Here is a 22260-nt window from a genome sequence, read left to right as displayed (position 1 = left end):
AAAGACCAAGTTGAAGAAATTAACTTTTATGCATTGTTGCAAAACACTTTTAGTCTCTTGTGCATTTTAATATAAGTTTTTGCTTTTTATGTAAGTGATATAGAATGAAACTTGTCTGCAATCTAAATAAAAAAGCTCAAGTTTATTTACTATTCTGTATTTTCAGATCCTTAGCAGTTTGGTCCCAACGACTGCTGATCCTCAGGGCCATTGGCACTCATGTAGACTAAATCCAGCTAATTGCAGTGCAAGTCAGCTTCAAGTATTGCAAGGTATTCTCTTCTCAATTTCAACAACAAAATATGTAAAATACTAAAAATGGTAAAGCCTAATGCAACGTGACAGATATTCTTCTAAATCTGATTGCTGGAATGCTTCAATCTTAATTCATAAAATGGCATATGTCTGCTATAAGCAGGTCTTATTGAGATGTTGTTTATGCTGCAAAGTGAAAACATGTTAAATATCCAAATTTCACAGCTATTTGAGATTTCTTTCTTTTAGTTTAAGTGACATTGTTGATATCTTATGAATGTTGGAGGAGCAATACACATTCTCCACCAAAAGTTTTCATGTTTTTGGGGCTTACTAGAGTGACTCTTGTTGCCTCAAAAACTGCCAATTTAAGGTTAAAGTCCAAAAGAGCATTGCTAGCCTATGGACATGTAAGTAGGGAGGCCAATGTCACCTCATCAACCCTTATCACACTTTAGCCCAGCTCTCCTCTGGCACAAGGGGGGCTTCCCTAGAATAGGATTGCTAGAATTTTAGTCAATGAATTGCAAGGTGAAATGCAGAGTAAATTCCACCAAAACAGTTTTGTGTTTAATAAATAGTGGATGATTGGACTGGAGACTAATGTCTTTTCATTGGGTAAATGAGGTCACATTAAGGTTTAATGGTAAACTATCCTAAGGAGAAGAAACGAATATTAAAGCTGAAACGTACAAGATACAATATTCCATCTCCTTGCTGTTCTAAACTGCAGTAATATGGATATTACTAGAGTAGATAAAATCTGTTACTTGTTGAGATTATGATTATCAGGAATAGAATATATGTGCATTCATCCAAGAGTAGAGAAAACATGCATTCATAAACAATATTCCATTGGTAAGATAATAGAAAAAGGAAGGGCATTACTTAATGCATTACTTAACAAGTAAAGGTCAAGATAACTTCAGTAGGAAAGGATGACATAAAGTTTGAGAGGATTGTCTCATCTATTGAAGCACTACATTGATCCTCCAATTATATCCAACAAATGTTGATCCTCAAATTACATCCCAACATGACAAAAGAGGGAGAAATCAAACCCTTATATAGGTTTGAACTTATGTTATAGGAAACACGCCCCTGTACCAAGCGTGTTTTGGTGTGGGGACTGAAATGCATTTCCAGGGGGTGAAATGTGTTTTATGAGTTTGAAATGCGTTTCAACCCCCCCTGGAAATGTGTTTTAGGTGCTGTTCAGCGTAATTCCATGCTTGTACAATGCATTTCAGGCCATACAACATGCTTGTGTGGCACATGTGGGTTGAACATGAATTATTTAAAAAAAAACCATAATTTATGAGTGGGACTGCCTAATATTCAACCATAGGGCCCAACTAATGCTATATAATTAATGGTAATATTAAGAATATGCTATATAATCAACAGTAATTTTCATTTTCATTCTTTTACTTAAATTTTTAAGATTACCATTGTTTGTTTTAGGATGTTTGAGAGTGGTTCCAACTTCATTGGATTTCATATGGAGAAAGTAGAATTTTTGATCCCACTCAAAATCCAACAGACTTAATAGTTTTCAGGATCTTCGGATTGGGGGGATTGCAACGTTTCCATTGGATTTTGTTGTGTACGAGGGTATGGACCTAGCATTTAATCAAGACCACCAAGACCACCAAGCCCTCTACGTATCTTGATATTAGTGGCATGATTGTTGAACTCCTCTATCATGAGCCTAGTAAAAGCGTACTTATCACTCAAACAAAATCTGGATTCGACATGATAAGCTTTTTCTATCTTATTTTAATGCTTAGAAGGTGATATTGATGATGAATATCCCAATATACGGAATGATTTCGATGATACATAGGTATTTGTTGCAGCATGATTTTCTTGGGCCTGGGACCTTGGCACTTGCTCATATATTCATGAATTTGTATATGTATTCTAAATTATAATGTTAAAACTTAAATGGTTTCTTTCAAAGTTTCAGAATAATTTTCTTATATACATATATAGCATGTTTCCCTGTTTCCAGATTTTTGGGGGGTCACATTTTGAGTGTGTTCCTGTTTCCCCGTACCATCCAATTTAGGTTTGAATTCAACTCCTTTACAATAAAATAATATTTTCCCACAGTCAAGTATAGTGGGGAGAGCTATTGAGTCTAGGGTTTATGGTTCCTTTGGTTTTTCTTTTCCCGCCGCTGCTGCATTGCAGGGCTTGGCATCTGTCACTGTGGAGTTGCCATGGAGGGGGCATTATGCCTTGTGGTCTTTTCAGCTGTGTGAAGAGCTTGTCGTCATGGCCCTTTCTTTTAGCAAAACACGTTCCCTTTTGCTGCAATTGCCAAATAACTCTCGAAGTAAAAAGAAAACAGGGGCAGATTATGGAGCGGATGTTCCCCCTTCCAATGTCGACAACAGTCTTTGGCCTCTTTCATTTTCTGAACAAAAAACTTCGATTCCACTTTCTGGGCATGCTGGTTGTGCAAGGGGTGTTGTCGGAGCACAACAGGGGGTATTTTCATGCTCACTGCCCTGTTTTATTTGATTGTAAAGTTTTGCTTAGCTTTATGGCTGGCTGTGAGGGCTGCAACAGAGCCTCCTGCCCCTTCTCTGTCGGATTTATCAATCGGATATCTTCCACCCTCCTGGTCTGGGCATTTTGCTACTCAGGAATAGAATAAACAGAACAATCTGTACCAGATTTTTGTCAGAAATACAAAGGGGCAGACTGATGTTTTGGACAAATAGCTCAGCCTCTGTCCTGTCTCTGAAGCAGTCTATTGTAGAGAAATGGAGACTGCCTGCAAACCTCCTATGTCTGCAATACGAAGGCAAAGTTCTACAAGATTCAAATCAGCTCAAGGATTATGGTATCCCGAGAAATTCCTCCTTAATCCTTACCTCTAGGCTGTGTGGGGGTGCTCAAGGGGCCATGATTTCATCAGGGAACTTGATTTCTTTCAAGGATGCTGTTCAAGGGATGTCATCAGCCAGGGAAGAATCGAGTCAATCCATGCCAGACCCTTACATTATAGATCAGACGGAGCAGAATCCTACTATGGAAGTCACTCTTCCTGAGGTATCTTCACTCTTTTCTGTACTCCATTCTAAAGCTATTATTTGCAGATTTAATGGTTATTGGCTAAAACCAGAAGCTTTATATCAATGGGTTTTCTCTCTGTGGACACCCAATTGTGACATTTATTTATTCTCAAAAGGATTTTTTATAGTCCAATTTGAAACCCAAAAGGATTTGGATTTTGTTCTTAATGAAGGACCTTGGATTTGGGGATGGGCTGGTGTATTTATCACTCCATGGCTCCCTGAGTTTGATGCCACTACCATGGTGGTCTCTACCATGCCAGTGTGGGTTAGACTCCCAAACCCCCCCTCCATTTCTAGCATCATAAAGTCCTTGAGGACATAGGAAATACTCTAGGTAAATTTAAAAAAATGGACCTGGAAAGAACTCATAAAGGTATCTTCACCTTCGCCAGAATTTGTGTGGAGATTGGCCTTCACAAAGGTCTTCTGGGTAACATAATTTTGAAACACCAAAATCATCTGTGGTCATAAGTCTTCGACTACGAAAACACGGCCTTCCGATGCTGAGTTTGTTTCCAAACAGGGCACCTACATAACACATGTCCTCAAGCGAAAAAGAGTCCAAAAAAGAAAAAGAGACAGGTCAACAGGCCAAAAGGTTGGCATTTTTCAGAACCTCGGCTATCAGCACATGAGGTAGAAGATATGAAGAAAATCCATCCTGACCATGTTAAGGCTCAAGCTGAAACCAAAATGGTTGGTGGAACAAAGGCACAGTTAGATGCAGCGATCTTCCCTCAGAAAGGGAGGAAATCTGAAGGTATTCCGACATCGGATGGGATTGGGGGCACAAAACTATCCCACGTTTTAGAGAGTTCAAATTTTGATAAATATGTTCCCCATATGGATGAGGGTCGAGAATTGGTGTTGGTTCCTTTTGAACCAAATTCGGATGGTTGGCAAAAAGTTCAAAAAAGAAAAAATAGATGCAAAATGTCAGACTTAATGTTCTTCTTTTGATGTACGTTTATCTCAGTTGTTAGCTTTTTTTTTTTAGTTCCTATGCCAAGAGGCACCTTTCTTCTGGAATGCTTACAGCATATGAAAAATAAAATTATATTTTTCCTATGATGAATAAAATTACGCGTCATTTTTCCTCGGAAAAAAATAGTATTTTTCTTTTTAGATGCATTGTATTCTCCAAGGAATATACTAGAAAAAAATGCAATGATGCATAAGTGGCCTCTCCAAGACTAAAATACCAATATAGAATACTAAATAAAAGATGCTAAATAAATGTGATGCTAGTGACACATGTTTCTTTCCTCAACCTCCAATCTCATGCAAGGTGCATGCAAAGTGCCACTTGTCCTCTTCATGTGCAAAGTGCTCCTCTAGAATTCTAAACCATAACGACCTTAAGATAAAATAATATAAATCCCAAGCCCATGAGGTCGGCTACTCTCCAAGATAAGTGAATGAGTGCCAAGTGTACATGTCTCATGATGAGGGCATTCTCCATAGTATCCCCTTTGACCATGTAATAATATAAATGAGCTCATGAAGATGTATGCCCTAGGAAGGAATGCTTTAACAACCTCTTTGGCCAAGTAAAAGAATAAAATAATCTAAGAGGAAGGTATTCCCTAGGAGAATGTGCCAAGGTAATTACGTTTCATAAATAAAATGATTTTTTGAGAAGAGTCTTCAGCGAAAATCACCTCCAAATTCATATTGCCGACGCGTTTCGAACCAACGAGTGTGGTTCATCCTCAGGACGAGTTGAAGAACCAGATCAAGGCTTCCTGTTAAATAAGGAGAGCAGGTCATCCAACGGCTATATTTCACTGGGAAACGGTTAAATTGACTGGGCAACTAGATTGGACCACTTGCTGCCAAGTAATGGCTACTTTTGACTGGGCAACAGGACCAAGAGGTAAGAAAAGGCAAATTAATTAGTTAATTAAATTATTATTATTAATTATTATTATTTTTTAAATCTGTTATATATATATCTATATTAAATCATTAGAAAGCTAATTTCTTATAATTATTACCCTAAAGATGAACAGTAACCTGGACAAATAGTTAGTGAATTAGTCTAAGGGTCAGTTATTATATTTAGTACCCCAAAAATATAAAGTATGTATATAATTATTAAGAACCATACCTATTAATAGATACCTTTAATAATATTCAAATGAATAAATTCAAATGAAATAAGAAAAGTTAAAATAGATATTTTAGTTAAATAATTAATTATAAGGAATTCAATCTAAATAGAAACTAATTAACTTCGAAAGAATATAGCTTCTTTACTAGGTTAGTTTAATCCAAATTCATTTCACTTAAACATTTAGTTATGAACTTTTAATTTAGGAGTGAAAAAACTTAAAATTGAATAAAGGTTCAAGAGAGGAGACGAAAAAAGAGGAAACTAGATGATTAGGAAGACGATGGTAAAAAAACCAAGAGGGCCTTTCAGCAAAGAACAACTAAGGAACAGGGTTGGGGGAGGAGGGGTGGGGGGGAACAGCTAGGAAGAAAGGGCAGGGATCCAGCAACTGCTGATTTTCCAGCCGTCATCTCTATTAAGGCCTTTTTTCAATTTCAATGGCCTCCCTAAATTTCCGGTGATGAAAAGGAGTAATCATGGCAATGACTTGGGCCTCCTCAATACATATGTAATGCTTGGTCTTTTCTATGTGTTCTGTGAAGGCGGAAGACTTGGTCCTCCCATGTTTAATGTCAGCTGAGTGTTCATGAATCCTTTGATTAATAATGCACCCAGTTTCACCAACATAGGGTGTCCCTCAGGAGCAAGGAATAACATAGACACCTTTCATATCCTTGGGGTCAATGGGGTCTTTCACAGACCTTAGGGACATACGGATGGTGTTCAGGGGTCTAAAGGTAGAGGGAACATCATGCTTTCTGAGGATCCTCGCAATTTTATCCGTGGTCCCCTGGATGAAAGATGATCTTCAAAATACAAGTGCACCCTCCAAGAAGCTCCAAAAATAGAATGGATATCAATTAAATGCACACATATGGCCCCCCAAGAAGCTCCAAAAATAGAATGGATATCAATTAAATGCACACATATGGCCCCCCAAGTTGCAATGTGCTCTTTTAGAATAATCCTCCGTAACAACCTCCAAATAAAATAATTTAAATGCTGAGTCAAAGAGGTGAGGGAGCTCTCCAAGAAATATCCATGCAATAATGATGAGACCCATGAGAGAGCACCTAGGAGAGGTGTGCCCTAGAAAACTATGTAATGGAACCTACTTATATTTATCTTCTCAACGAATGTGCAAGTGGACCTCCAGGAAGTGGATGAATTAGTTAGTAGTCATTTTAATTTCACAAGCTGTACTATTAGTTTTTGTAGCATCAAATGTGTTCTAGCCTTGAAATTTTTGTGGAGAGGCTAGAAAGCATGAGATCTCCAAAACCCATAAATCGTTTCTGAAAATTCCGCCTAAAAATGACTTAATTAGATTATTAATCAATTTTTAAATATTTTCTAAGTCTAAACTTAGGGAATATGACTAATTAATCAGAATTAATTAAGTCAAGGTGTGAATGTTCTAGAAACTCACACGGTTTGACTTCAAGTTAATCCTAGCCATTGATTAAGATCTAATCTTGGTTGTTGAAATCTCAACAGAAGATTATAAGAAGTCGATGGGGCTTGGAGAAATCACTTCAGCATTTCGATTTCCTGAGTAGCAGTTGTCAATTGCCGGATAGAGAGCTAGTGAGATTGAAGTAGTGAGAGAGGAGCACAAAGAGTGAAGCCGAAGGAAGGATTCCAGTTTCGGTGAGTGCATTTGTAGAGAGGCAAGTGAGCCACAGTGAGGTTGATGCAGAGCAATGCAGTAGCCTTTAGAGGCAATTTCGAATCTGCTAGGGGAAGCTGAGTTTCAGTGCTAGAAGTTGGGTAAAGGTTCTAGAGGTGAGGACTCAGGAGAGATATTTTCCCAGACAACAACGAACCAAACGGCTTGAGGAGAAGTTGGTTCGAGTTGAGTATAGAAGTCACTGTGCTAGGGCGACGCAGTTGCGCAGAGCTAGTTTGAATGGCTCAATTTGAGCTGAGGTCAGAGTCCGGATTTTCCTGTGGAGTGAGGAAATTACTCACTAGATTTTTCTTGCTAGTTTTTCTTTGTAAGATTGCCAGTTTCGGCATCCAATTGTACTCAGATTATTTCACTGCTACATAATAATAAAACCCTCAGCTGCTGCATTGGTTTTCCCAAGTTGGGTTTTTCCAGGGACATTGGTCCAAAAATAACTGTGTCATTTTATGTGTGTGTGCTAGTATTTCTTCCAGCGTTTATTTCTTCCACAGTTTATTTATGTAGGTTGCAGTGTGATTGATTCAGTATTTGCTGTAGCAAACAGTAAATAAATTGTTAAAAATTAATTTAACAATTAGGAGAATTATTTCCAGTTGCTGCAATAGGATTCGGGTTTCCGAATTTTCACATGTACAAGGTCTGAAGAAGCTCATTCAAAAATGCAAGTGGACCTCCTAGAGAAGTAGCTCTAGAAAAGTATGCCAAGAGATGAAATAAATGAGTGTGAATGGATGGATAGATGAGTGGATGAGTGGAGGGATAGATACATGGTTGAAATCTCTATGGCACATTTGTTAAATTTCCTTAATCCCAGCAACTGGAAAATTACTACCTAATTATTACCTTGCTGTTAATTAAATTAAACTACAGATTGTTGAATAAAATGCATTGCTGGGATTTTAGTAGGTTAGATAAAATAAAATCAGTGGAAGCAAATTGAGCCAATTTCACACATGCATTCACATAATTTTGCTTTTAAAAATTTGCTGATCATTAATTAAATTTTTACAGCATACAAGGGCTTCCCAACTTGGAAAATAAATTGCCACTGAGGAAAATTATAGTTACAGTGAAACATGAATTTTTAGCTAAAGATACACGATCCGCTGCTTGGTCCATATGACCTCTCATATTCCTGCATGCACGCCTGTACTTTCTGCCCACAACACATGCGAGTGGTACGCAGTCTATATGGCCTGTCCATGACATGTGTGACCTGCTTATAGTCTACAGAACCTGCTTGCGACCTATTGACCCTGCTGCCTACACCTACCTACAAGTCAGTGAGAAAAGCCTTCAACCCCACAAGGTGTGGTTGGTGGCAGGGAACTCAGAGAACGGTCTGTCACACTATTCCCGACTCTCTCTGTTTGAGCTATCTCCTAGGTTAGCTAAGGGGGGTGGTCCCTAATGAAAAATTAAGTTAAAAAGAGATGTGAGTTTCTAGGAGAATTGTTAGAGTTAATTAGATTCTCTCTTTAGGATTTATAAACAAAAATTGATATGAGCAATAACCATCATAAGATAAGCATGAAATACATAAACAACTAATGCCTTCAAAGTATTTGCTCTTTAAAAAATGAAAATGTATTTTGCTTAAATTGAAGTGAAATGCTTTCAAATGGAAAACCAAAATAACCCTGAAAAGTGAAACACTAAATTGTTAACACAAGATATTATAAATGCTTTCAAGATGAATAAGTCTACAAATCAAAGCATGGAAAATATCTTGCTCAAAATGATACGAAAATAACTCAAATGTTAGACCAAGATGACAACAAAGTATGTTACAAAAATAATCTACAAGAGGCTAGGCCAAAGAGTATGAGCAAGCTCTCTTCTTTGACTAGCCATGACTTAGCTCTTTGAAATAGCCAAATATTGATAAACGAACTACAATACATAAAAAATAATTTTTTCCAAGTTTGATATTTTGATGCAAGAAATAAAAGCTTTAAGAAACTTGAAAGAATTTCTACAAGACACAAATAAGATATAGATGAGACTTTGGAATTCAAAACATGCAGGTTCTCATTGAATATTTTTCAAGAATGGGTTGATTCCTCCGAGAATTTCCCCTCACGCTTGACCAAATAATGATTCATCTACAAAACTTCACCACTAATCATTAAATCGACATGAAATTAAATAAGTGCAGTGGAAAGAATTCCTAGAGATACATCTATTATCCACTAGAAGATTTCTTTTCCTAAAGCAAATAATTAATTCTTATGCTATAATATGAGATAGTTGCATACTAACATAACTTGAAACACGCATGAAAGAAATAATGACATGAGGAAATAAATAGAAACATAACAACAAGTCAAGAATTTACCACACATGCAAGGAGAAGAACACCATCACGCTTTACCTCAAAGATTGTTGTATTATATTGCAAGTAGTGAATACAATCCTGCAGAGTCTCCTCAAGCACAATAACTTGTATTACATGATACAATGTGAGAGCCCATGGCTTTATTATATAGAGAGTTGGGAGCAAATCCCAATGAAGAATGACACTGAAAAATGACATTAGAGTCAATCCCAATGTAGAAGTGATTAAACAAGTGGCACGAGGTGACAATCCCAAAGAGAAATTCAAATTTGTTGAATGGAACTCCAATGCCAAGTGTAAAAATTGAATTCTGGCAAGTGGACATCATTTGATTCTTCCCTTATGTGCCAAATTCGAATTTTATGATGGAATGACAAGTGTATATGGGTGGTAACCCATGTGGGGACAATTTCCCACAAAAATCTCCAAATATTCTCTTAAATCCTCCCAAATGTGCATTAACTTCACAAATTCGAATTTCCAAGTAAGCAACTTTCTCTTTTAATGTCAGAAATTCGATTTTCTTTGAACACATGTCATTTCCTTTAAGAGTCCACATCACCTTGGGACTCCACTATAACTCCCCCATAATTTTCCATCTCATTTCCACAACATTTAGCATGTGTGGATATTTATTTTTCTCCATTTATTTAATTTCTGGCTTAATTAATTGCCAAATTTCCCACTAAACTTAGGAAAAGTGGGTTTTGAGGGTTCAAAACACATTTTTAACCCATCAAAGTGTGTCATAGTAGAAAGTTGAGGGTGAGAGGTGTAAATTTCATTACTTATACCCCATACAACTTCTCTAGACATCACTTATTACATTACAAATACAATTTTATTTGCAATTTTTCACCTGTGGGCAATATAAAAAAATAAAAAATGACTACCTAAACATAACCAAATTCCACAATTTTTTTTGTGTGATCTAGTATGGTAATATACATCGACTCTAGACACTAAGATGTGTTAGGGGCTCAACCTTCAAACCGTTACCCCGGCTTTGGGGTAAAACGTGAGTGAAAAAACTCAGAAAATTATCCGCCTCTGAAAAAGAAGGGATAATTAACCAAATAAAATGAACACTTCAAGGTGTACTCGTTTGTTGATCGAGTACCAACATCCTAGGCCTGTTACAGACTCAAAAACTCATCATTACTAGTATCACTTATTACAATTCCCCATAGGGTGTGCAATCTGGGTACAAGAAAGATGATGAGAAGATAGAAGTAGAGTTAAAAGACTTTGTTGACTGATGATATCTGATAGTACAAGTGTTCTCTGGATCATCCTTGGGCATGGAGTCTTCATATAATCATCAGGTGCCACTCTAGTGGTCAATATTTGGCTCCATATGGGGATGCATGCTAGATACATAGTGATAGTGTGCAAGAACCTGGAATCTGCATCCATCGACAAAAGATATATATCAGCAGTATCCATTCAAAATATCATCAAATGAAATAAAGTACAGAAACGAAGAAATGGAAATTTATTCTAAGAGTATAAATGACAATTTATTCATGAAATAAAACTAATTAAACAAAAATGAAAAGGGATAAGCTTAGAAATATGATACAAAAAGATGCCCCATAGCATCAGATGTCCTTAATGAATTTCATGCCGATAACCTGCTTACTTTCAAGCAGATCCATGGGCTGCTTTTCTAATGTGCCCTGTCCAATTCTAAATATTTGAGGACTTTGATCAATCCCAACACTGTGTTGTACATGACCATCAGATTTACCAAATCCTTTCTGCTTTTTTCTTTTCTTCTTAATAGATTGTGATGTTGATGTTGAGGTGATCAAACTAGACCTTTTTGTCCGATTTTGAAGATGCTCTGATGGAAAATTCGAAGTATCCAATACTTCTTTGACTTGCCTTTATCCATTTTGCTTATGCTTTGACATGGGTGATGGATCAATCTCATAAGTATAAACCTGATTCTCCACAGTTTCCTTGCTATCCAAGTCTCCATCAATTAACCATTTTTCAATGGAGTAAATGACCTCGTAATAATGAGATGAAGATTGCTTCAGTGGATCAGGAGGTTTATGATTTGTTTCTTTGTTCTTTTCCCATTCGTCATTTAACCTAAGTTGGAATTTTTGTACCTGTAATCTTTCCATTTCCTCTAGCCTATTCTGAAAAAGTGATTTGATTAGCCTTCATAACACTTATTTCCTTGGCATGATTTGTTGTTGATTAATTGCACTTGTTTTTCTTCCATGGCGACCAACCTATTTTGATGAGTGGCCATTTGATTAAAATGATTGACTTCCATGGCCTTTATTGCTTGTGCATGATTTACCTCCATGGTCTTAATGAGTTGAACTTGGTAGAGTTGCATATCCTTAGTCATTTTAGTCAACCCCTTGATGAGATCCTTATTATTCTCATTTGCTTTCGCTTTGATCTTTTTTTCATCTCCATATTTTTCTTCAAAGGAATCGATGGTTGATTCTAGAGAATCAAAACTGTTAGCAAGTAATTCTATGAACCAATCCATTGCATTTCCATCTAATGAAAAGATGAAAACTCTCATTTTAACATCCTCATGGTTAATATCATGGCACTATTTGCTCACACAAAGGTGGAAATTCCTAAGGCGAGTTTCAGTACTGATGGCATTGTTACCTAGAAAACTAGGCGACTCTTCAATAGCCTCAATGGCTTCATCCGGAATGAAATTCAGATAGCTTGAAATGTTAATAAAATCACAAGGGGTGAACAAATCATTCATGATGTCATGCCCACTTGACCCTGAAAGAGCAAATGGATACCAGTGAGAGGGCTCTTGTCCAAGATTAGCAAGAAATCTACAAGAAGCAAGCTTCAAGCATAAATCCTTGCAGAAAATGAAATAAGTGGAGTCGCCACTTGAACAAGAATTTAACTCTAAAAACCAACATGCAAAAACCAAAAGTTAGTCGTATCTCCCAGGTACAAGAAGACTTGTCCTCGGCATCGGTGCCAAAAATGTTGACCTTGCCGCCTACACCTACCTACATGTCAGTGAGAAAAGCCTTCAACCCTACAAGGTGTGGTTGGTGGCAGGGAACTCAGAGAAGGGGCTGTCACACTAATCCCGATTCTCTCCGTTTGAGCTATCTCTTAGGTTAGCTAAGGGGGGTGGTCCTTAATGAAAAGTTAAGTTAAAAAGAGATGTGAGTTTCTAGGAGAATTGTTAGAGTTAAATAGATTCTCTCTTTAAGATTTATAAGCAAAAATTGATATGAGCAATAACCATCATAAGATAAGCATGAAATGCATAAACAACCAGTGCCTTCAAAGTATTTGCTCTTTAAGAAATGAAAATGTATTTTGCTTAAAATGAAGTGAAATGCTTTCAAATGGAAAGCCAAAATAACCCTGAAAAGTGAAACACTAAATTGTTAGCACATGATATTATAAATGCTTTCAAGATGAATAAGTCTACAAATCAAAGCATGAAAACTATCTTGCTCAAAATGATACGAAAATAACTCAAATGTTAGACCAAGATGACAACAAAGTATGTTACAAAAATAATCTACAAGAGGCCAGGCCAAAGAGTATGAACAAACTGTCCTCTTTGAAATAGCTAGATATTGATAAACGAAGTGCAATACGTAAAAAATAAAATTTTCCAAGTTTGATATTTTGATGCAAGAAATAAAAGCTTTAAAAACTTTAAAGAATCCCTGCAAGACAAAAATAAGATATAGATGAAACTTTGGAATTCACAACATGCAGGTTCTCCTTGAATATTTTTCAACAATGGGTTGATTCCTCTGAGAATTTCCCCTCACGCTTGAAAAGCTTGACCAAATAATGATTCATCTACAAAACTTCACCACAAATCATTAAATCGACATGAAATTAAATTAGTGCAGTGGAAAGAATTCCTAGAGATACATCTATTATCCACTAGAAAATTTGTTTTCCTAAAGCAAATAATTAATTCTTATGTTAATATGAGATAGCTGCCTATTAACATAACTTGAAATAAGCATGAAAGAAATAATGACACGAGGAAATAAATAGAAGCATAACAAGAAGTCAAGAATTTACCACACATGTAAAGAGAAGAACACCATCACGCTTTACCCCAAAGACTGTTGTATTATATTGCAAGTAGTGAATACAATCCCGCAGTCTCCTCAAGTACAATAGCTCGTATTACATGATACAATGTGAGAGCCCATGGCTTTATTATATAGAGAGTTGGGAGGAAATCCCAATGAAGAATGACAACCCCAAGGACTGTTGTATTATATTGCAAGTAGTGAATACAATCCCGCAGAGTCTCCTCAAGCACAATAGCTTGTATTACATGATACAATGTGAGAGCCCATGGCTTTATTATATAGAGAGTTGGAAGCAAATCCCAATGAAGAATGACAACCCCAAGGACTGTTGTATTATATTGCAAGTAGTGAATACAATCCCGCAGAGTCTCCTCAAGCACAATAGCTCGTATTACATGATACAATGTGAGAGCCCATGGCTTTATTATATAGAGAGTTGGGAGCAAATCCCAATGAAGAATTACAATGACAAATGGCATTGGAGTCAATCCCAATGTAGAAGTGATTAAACAAGCGTCATGAGGTGACAATTCCAAAGAGAAATTCAAATTTGTTGAATGGAGCTCCAATGCCAAGTTTAAAAATCGAATTCTGGCAAGTGGACATCATTTTCTTCTTCCCTTATGTGCCAAATTCGAATTTTATGATAGAATGACAAGTGTATATGGGTGGTAACCCATGTGGGGAAAATTTCTCACAAAATTCTCCACCAAATATTCTCCCAAATGTGCATTAATTTCACAAATTCGAATTTCCAAGTAAGCAACTTTCTCCTTTAATGCTAGAAATTCGATTTTTATTTGAGCACATGTCATTTCCTTGATTTCAGGAGTCCATATCACCTTGGGACTTCATTTTAACTCCCCATAATTTTCCACCTCATTTCCACAACATTTAACATGTGTGGATATTTATTTTTCTCCATTTATTTAATTTTTGGCTAAATTAATTGTCAGATTTCCCACTAAACTTAGAAAAAATGGGTTTTGAGGGTTCAAAATGCATTTTTAACCAATCAAAGTATGTCATAGTAGAAATTTGAGGGTGAGAGGTGTAAATTTCATTATTCATACCCCATACAACTTTCTAGGCATCACTTATTACATTACAAGTACAATTTTATTTGCAATTTTTGACCTACAGGAAATCTAAAAAATTAAAAAATGACTACCTAGACCTAACCAAATTCCACGAAATTTTTTGTGTGATTTTGTATGGTAATATACATCGACTCTAGACATGAAAATGTGTTAGGGGCTCAACCTTCAAACCGTCACCCCGACTGTGGGGTAAAACGTGAGTGAAAAAACCCAGAAAATTATCCACCTCTGAAAAAGAAGGTATAATTAACCAGATAAAAAAAACACTCCAAGGTGTACTCATTTGCTGATCGAGTCCCAACATCCTAGGCCTGTTACAGACTCAAAAACTCATCATTACTAGTATCACTTATTATAATTCGCCGCAGGGTGTGGAAATCTGGGTACAAGAAAGATGATAAGAAGATAGAAGTAGAGTTAAAAAATTATGTTGATTGATGATATCTGATGGTACAAGTGTTCTCTGGATCATCCTTGGGCATGGAGTCTTCATATAATCATCAGGTGCCACTCTAGTGGTCAACATGACCTATCGACCATTGCATGCTGCCTTTGTGAGCCTACCTGTGTGTTGTACCACTCTGCCTGCCGCAAGTGTGAGCACTGTATGGCCATGCTTGCTGTTAGCTGCTCAAAAATCAGTCAGTTTTTTTTTGGTTGCTGGGTCTTCTTTTCTTGTTGCCCCTTTGCACTCTTTCTCCAGAACTTGCGCACTTGGATGAAATTCCTTCTTCACCTAATAACTAAGATTCTCACTTTCTCATTGTGTCTTGTGCTCTCTATTGTATTTCCTCTTTCACCTACCCTTGCTTTTATAAGTTTGAGTTTTTGAGCCTAATCTCCAAAGTGATTAACGGTCGAGATTAGATCTCACCTCACTTGAGATCAATGGTTAGTATTCATCCATTTCACTACTGCAAAAACATTTACATTTCATTAGATTGAAATCACTTTTCTTATAAAAAGCACTTTACTTTGATAAATCTTGTAATTAAAGTAAATTTGTTAAGGTTGAAGATCTTGGACGCCTTCTACACATATAGACACTAAGACTTATGTGGAAGTACTTCTCTGGTGCTACAAACATTAATACTCCTTGTTAGCAGGGAAGGTACTTGTCGAAGAGCCACCTATAACTAGCTTTCCCTTTGGTCTTAGCATAATGTCCCATGCATCATTCTTTGTCATGGCATTCTTCCAAACCCTTTGGTCTTTTGCCTCATCAATGATGTTACTCACCAGTGTCATGTAGTTCGGAAACTTTTTTGGAGGCTTGCTCTCCTTGAATGTGCTCCTAGGAGCCTCAATATGCTCCTGTTCATCCTTCAATGTCTGTGTAAACTACCTGGGTCTCTTGACAAAATTAGAATAAGCTACTGACTCCTCCCCACTTGAAGGTTGACTCCCTAAGCTAGAAGCCTTTGAACATTGTTCACCCTTCAAGGCCTCCTGGTCTTCGTCTTCTATCACGAGTAGTGGCTCATGTGACTTCCTAGATGCCGAGTTCTCCTCTGACTTCACATCTCTGCTCACAACTCTTTTCCTCCATGTTGGAACAAAGATCTTGTAAGCCTTTGATGTCTTGCTATACCCAATGAATATACCCTTCTCTCCTGGAGGCTCCAACTTAATCCTCTTCTCCATAGGCACATGGATGTATATTGGATAACCAAGGATCCTCAAATGCCCTATCTTTGGCTTCACCTCAGTGAAAACGTCCACTGTAGTCTTGTCCCTCAATATCCTATGAGGATTCATGTTTTGCACATATACCCCATGAATATGTCCTTCTCTCCTAAAGGTTCCAACTTCATTCTCTTCTCCATGGGGACATATATGTATATGAGACAACCAAAGATCCTCAAATGCCCCATCTCTAGCTTCACCCCAGTGAAAGCTTCCAGTGGAGTCTTATCCCCTAATATCTTATGAGGATTTATGTTCTTGCACATATACTGCGATTTACATGCCTTTTCCCAAAGGAACATAGGTAGATCCTTGTCATGTATCATCATTCATACTACATAGCCTTGGAAGAATGGATGATAGACCTGTTGACCTTGCCGCTTACACCTACCTACAAGTCAGTGGAAAACCTTCAACTCCACAAGGTGTGGTTGGTGGCAGGGAACTCAAAGAAGGGGCTGTCACATTAATCCCAACTCTCTCCGTTTGAGCTATCTCCTAGGTTAGCTAAGGGGGGTGGCCCGTAATGAAAAGTTAATTTAAAAAGGATGTGAGTTTCTAGGAGAGTTGTTAGAGTTAAATAGATTATCTTTTTAAGATTTATAAGCAAAAAATTGATATGAGCAATAACCATCATAAGATAAGCATGAAATACATAAACAACAAGTGCCTTCCAAGTATTTGCTCTTTAAGAAATGAAATTGTATTTTGCTTAAAATGAAATGAAATGCTTTCAAATGGAAAGCCAAAATAACCCTGAAAAGTGAAACACTAAATTGTGAGCACAAGATATTATAAATGCTTTCAAGATGAATAAGTCTACAAATCAAAGCATGGAAACTATCTTGCTCAAAAGGATACAAAAATAACTCAAATTTTAGACCAAGATGACAACAAAGTATTTTACAAAAATAATCTACAAGAGGCTAGGCCAAAAAGTATGAGCAAACTCTCCTCTTTGACTAGCTATGACTTAGCCTTTGAAATAGCTAGATATTGATAAATGAAGTACAATTCGTAAAAAATAAATTTTTCCAAGTTTGATATTTTGATGCAAGAAATAAAAACTTTCAAAAACTTGAAAGAATCCCTGCAAGACACAAATAAGATATAGATGAGACTTTGAAATTCAAAACATGCGGGTTCTCCTTGAATACTTTTCAAGAATGGGTTGATTCCTTCGAGAATTTCCCTTCACGCTTGAAAATCTTGACGAAATATGATTCATCCACAAAACTTCAACACAAATCATTAAAATCGACATGAAATTAAGTGCGTGCAGTGGAAAGAATTCATAGAGATACATCTATTATCCACTATAAGATTTCTTTTCTTAAAGCAAATAATTAATTCTTATGCTAATATGAGATAGCTGCATACTAACATAACTTGAAACAAGCATGAAATAAATAATGACATGAAGAAACAAATAGAAGCATAACAACAAGTCAAGAATTTAACACGCATGCAAGGAGAAGAACACCATCACGCTTTACCCCAAAGACTGTTATATTATATTGCAAGTAGTGAATACAATCCCGCAGAGTCTCATCAAACACAATAGCTCGTATTACATGATCAATATGAGAGCCCATGGCTCTATTATATAGAGAGTTGGGAGCAAATCCCAATGAAGAATGACAGTGACAAATGGCATTGGAGCCAATCCCAATGAGAAATTTGAATTTGTTGAATGAAACTCCAATGCCAAGTGTAAAAATCAAATTCTGGCAAGTGGACATCATTTTCTTCTTCCCTTATGTGCCAAATTCAAATTTTATGATAGAATCACAAGTGTATATGGGTGGCAACCCATGTGGGGACAATTTCCCACAAAAATCTCCCCCAAATATTCCCCCAAATCGTCCCAAATGTGCATTAACTTCACAAATTCGAAATTCCAAGTAAGCAGCTTTCACATTTAATGCTAGAAATTTGATTTTATTTTAACACATATCGTTTCCTTGATTTTAGGATTCCACATCACCTTGGGACTTCACTTTAACTCTCCCATAATTTTCCACCTCATTTCCACAACATTTAGCATGTGTGGATATTTATTTTTCTCCATTTATTTAATTTCTGGCTTAATTAATTGCCAGATTTCCCACTAAAATTAGGAAAAGTGGGGTTTGAGGGTTAAAAACACATTTTTAACCTCTCAAAGTGTGTCATAGTAGAAAGTTGAGGATGAGAGGTGTAATTTTGATTACTCATACCCCATACAACTTTTCTAGACTACATTTATTACAATTTAAATACAATTTTATTTGCAATTTTCGCAGTACGGAAAATTTAAAAATTTAAAAAATGACTACCTAGACCTAACCAAATTCCACGAATTTTTTTGTGTGATCTAGTATGGTAATATACATTGACTCTATACACTAAGATGTGTTAGGGGCTCAACCTTCAAACTGTCACTCCAGCGTTGGGGTAAAAAGTGAGTGAAAAAACCCTGAAAATTATCTGCCTTTGAAAAAGATGGGATAATTAACCAGATTAAAAAAACACTCCAAAGTGTATTCATTTTCTAATCGAGTCCCAACATCCTAGGCTTGTTACAGACTCAAAAACTCATCATTACTAGTATCACTTATTACAATTCCCTGCAGGGTGTGGAATCTGGGTACAAGAAAGATGATGAGAAGATAGAAGTAGAGCTAGAAAAACTCTGTTGACTGATGATATCTGATGGTACAAGTGTCCTTTGGATTATCTTTGGGCATGGAGTCATCAATTTAATCATCAGATGCCACCCCAGTGGTAAACAAGACCAATTCTTTCTCTCTGTAATTCCATTCTACTGGGAGTTGTATGACACTGAAAACACCCTCTTAATCCCTACCTCCTTGTAGAAATCCTTGAAGTCATTGGAAGTGTATTGACCCCCATTGTTCAACTTCAAGACCTTTATCCTCTTCTTTGTTTAGTTCTCTACTTGAGCCTTGAACTCCAAGAACCGATTGAAGTCCTCATCCTTTATCTTCCTAATGAAGATCCAGGTTTTCCTGGAAAGGTCATCAATGAACGTCACGCAGTATAATGGTCCTTGTCCTGATGCCATTGACATCGGTCCACAAACATTTGAATGTATGCGATCCAATATCCCCTTGACCTATTCTCGTTGTTTGGAAAAGCAACCTTTGTATTCTTGCCAGATGCACACCCTTTGTACACGCCTTACTACTCAACACTGAATCTGGGAGACCAATGACAATCTCCCTTAGGATCGAAAATTCTTTGTAGTGTAGGTGCCCCATCCTCTTGTGCCATAACTCACATAGGTTGTCACTATCATGTACCAAGGCCTGAATAGGGTTACCCTTCAACTTGTATAAATTTCCCTCTCTAACCCCAATGGCTACTACTATGTCAGGGCTAGATTCCTTTGGACGAATGAGCACCTGCCCATTTTGAAACATGACTACAAATCCTTTGTCCTCCATATTTCACATGAGAGCAATTTTTTCTTCAGTCCTAGTACATATAACATGTCTTTGGCTTCTAACAACCCACTTGACTTGAGTTGGAACAAGATAGTTCCCTCTTCCTTCACTGCATACTTGGCATTATCACCAAGCTCTACATTAATCCTCGAGTCGTCTTCCTTTTGACGCTAAACAACTTGTCATATGACGTGATGCACCACTGTCCACATACGTGTTGAAAATGTAACTAGTTTTGGTATTCATAATTGTTGTACTCATTTCAATATTTATCCTATGTAACAACCAAGAGAAGAAAAGAAAAAGATATTAATATCAAAGCATGGGTTTCATGCTCATTATTGATGGTCTTCTAGGTAAAAGAATGTTCTTCGTGCTTCTAGGGTTTGTTAGGTCTTAGGATTTATTGTCTTGAGTCAAAGGAGTCAACTTCATGTTTATAAGACCCTTCCAGGCAAAAATATATTTGTAAAAAGAATTATTTTTGAGTCTAGAAAGTCTTGGAAGCTCCAAAGTACAAGAAGGCCCTGGGAACATCAAGTCGGCCTAAAGAAGGGAATTCAACCCCTTGAGAAGGCTATAAAAGGAAGCAATTCGACCCCATTTGGAGACACCCACTCACACGAGTTCAATGTATCAAGAAAGAGTTCGATCTGAAGCCGGGAGAAGCCGAAAAGAAGAGAGAAGGTCTCGGAGAAGGAAGAAGGACGAAATTTCTTGTCTTTGGGCTCTATCTCTCTCACACGTGCGAGGATCTAGGGTTTTTGGTGCTACAGAAGAAGGCCGAAGTTGCAGGACCGAGTTGTAGAAGGACGAAGTATAATAACTTGTAGCTGGAAGAGAGAATACTCTGTTTAGACCTTGTTGACATTGGGAAGAGTTGTTTTGCTCTAGGAAGGTCTCAGGGGGAGGCTGGATTGGGGTTTCTGAGGAAGCTGCAAGATCGAAATTACAGGGCCGAAGTTGTAGGATGAGTTGCAGTATTGAAGGTGGCTGGTCGAAGTTGCAGTGTCGAAGCTAGTTGGTGTAAAATCAGAGAAGGACTTGTTAGAGGGCCGACTTGGTACTTGGAGGACTTGGTCTAGGGTTTGGGTCTTTGTATCTCATTTGAAGCAGATTCTAAAAAGAGAAGAGTTTCCAAGTTTTCCCTGGCTTAGAGCCTAATGTCTGTGTTCTCTATTGTTTTTCTTGATATTGTTTGATGAAAATATGTAATTAAAGAACTGAAGAAGATAAATAAGATTCACAAGCAAGTATCAAGGATAAGGAAAATAAGTATAATAAATTGCTATTATCAATTTTCCAACACGACACACTCCTAGTGTTGGTGCTTGTAGAAAGACAGGAGTCTAGTGAGAGGTCCTTTTTAAACATTGTTGCAAATTCATCTAGTTGTATCTCTACTGATGCAGTTGTCTGTTGGTGCTGTGTTCTTAGTTGAGCTGTTATCTATGTTGTTCTTACCTGACCAGGTCTCTTAAGCATTCTTTATGGGGAGCTTTATGGGGAGTTGTTCAGGAGGAGGGTTTCGATGGAGTTTTTGATAAGTTAGACAGGAGCATTGGGCCTAACCCAACTTGTTCGGGAGGGATTAGAGTAAAGAGAGAGGAACAAGGCAAGGAAGGTTCTTGCCGAAATGACGGATCTAGCCGTAGGTCCCTCTACATGAGCTTCGGGTAACTGGATATAAACTGGTACCATAGGCACTTTGACGGGGAAAGCAGTAGGAGAAGCAATCCATGGAAAGATTTGGCGCCGCTCATTGGATTCTGTGGTTGATAAGATTTGTAAATCGGTTTGTGACTTCCCCTTCCCCTTCTTCTTCACTGGACACTGTGACGCACAGTGCCCATTCTTGTGGCAAATGAAACACTTAAGCTTGCTCAAGTCTCTCTTCTTCCTCGACCATGAGTTTGACCCCTCACCGTTACCCTTGGAAGCCTTTCCTCTGCCTTTCTTGGTTTGACTGGCTAGGGACAAGTTCTCATCTCCATCTCCTTGCTTTCTAGCTTTAGAATCCTCTCAAGCCTCTTCTTAGATGCAATCATCCTAAAGCCTTTTCCAATTGGGAAGTTTCTCCTGAGTGTAGATCTAGGTTGCACGAAGCGTTGAAACGTCACCGCCCAAAAATGGAAACTTTGGTGGAAATGTCGTCCAAAATGTCATACATATATATATATATATATATATATATATATATATATATATATATATATATATATATATATATATATATATATATAGGAAATTTATAAAAAAGTGAATAACACATTATCTTGCAAGAGAAAAGGGAATAATACCCATATATGACAATTTAGAAGGAAAACTAAGTCTATATTAACTCTTGTAGATGATTACATGATGGTCGAGTTTCGGAGTTTCGGGTATGGGTACGTCCTGAAATATTGGGTTCCTAGAAGTTTCATGCAACATAGGTGTAGATCCCCTTGACAAATAGTTC

General features: G+C 37.2%; 1 protein-coding gene across 6 annotated transcripts in view; it reads left to right on the top strand.

The window, feature by feature from the left end:
- Positions 1–22260, top strand: part of LOC149245291 (pectin acetylesterase 12-like) — a 95289-nt gene that overhangs the window by 38456 nt on the left and 34573 nt on the right. For all 6 annotated transcript variants that reach the window (XM_089457741.1, XM_089457740.1, XM_089457745.1 and 3 more), the window contains exon 11: positions 167–272. In XM_089457741.1, the coding sequence (XP_089313867.1) occupies positions 167–272 (106 nt within the window). The remainder of the gene's footprint in view (positions 1–166; positions 273–22260) is intronic.

Source organism: Pinus tabuliformis, chromosome 7, assembly GCF_031772625.1.
Source record: "Pinus tabuliformis cultivar Carrire ecotype Pingquan chromosome 7, CPIR1, whole genome shotgun sequence".
Lineage (NCBI taxonomy): Eukaryota > Viridiplantae > Streptophyta > Pinopsida > Pinales > Pinaceae > Pinus > Pinus tabuliformis.
Note: the sequence above shows the minus strand (reverse complement) of the source record. Positions and strands in the feature narration are given on the sequence as shown.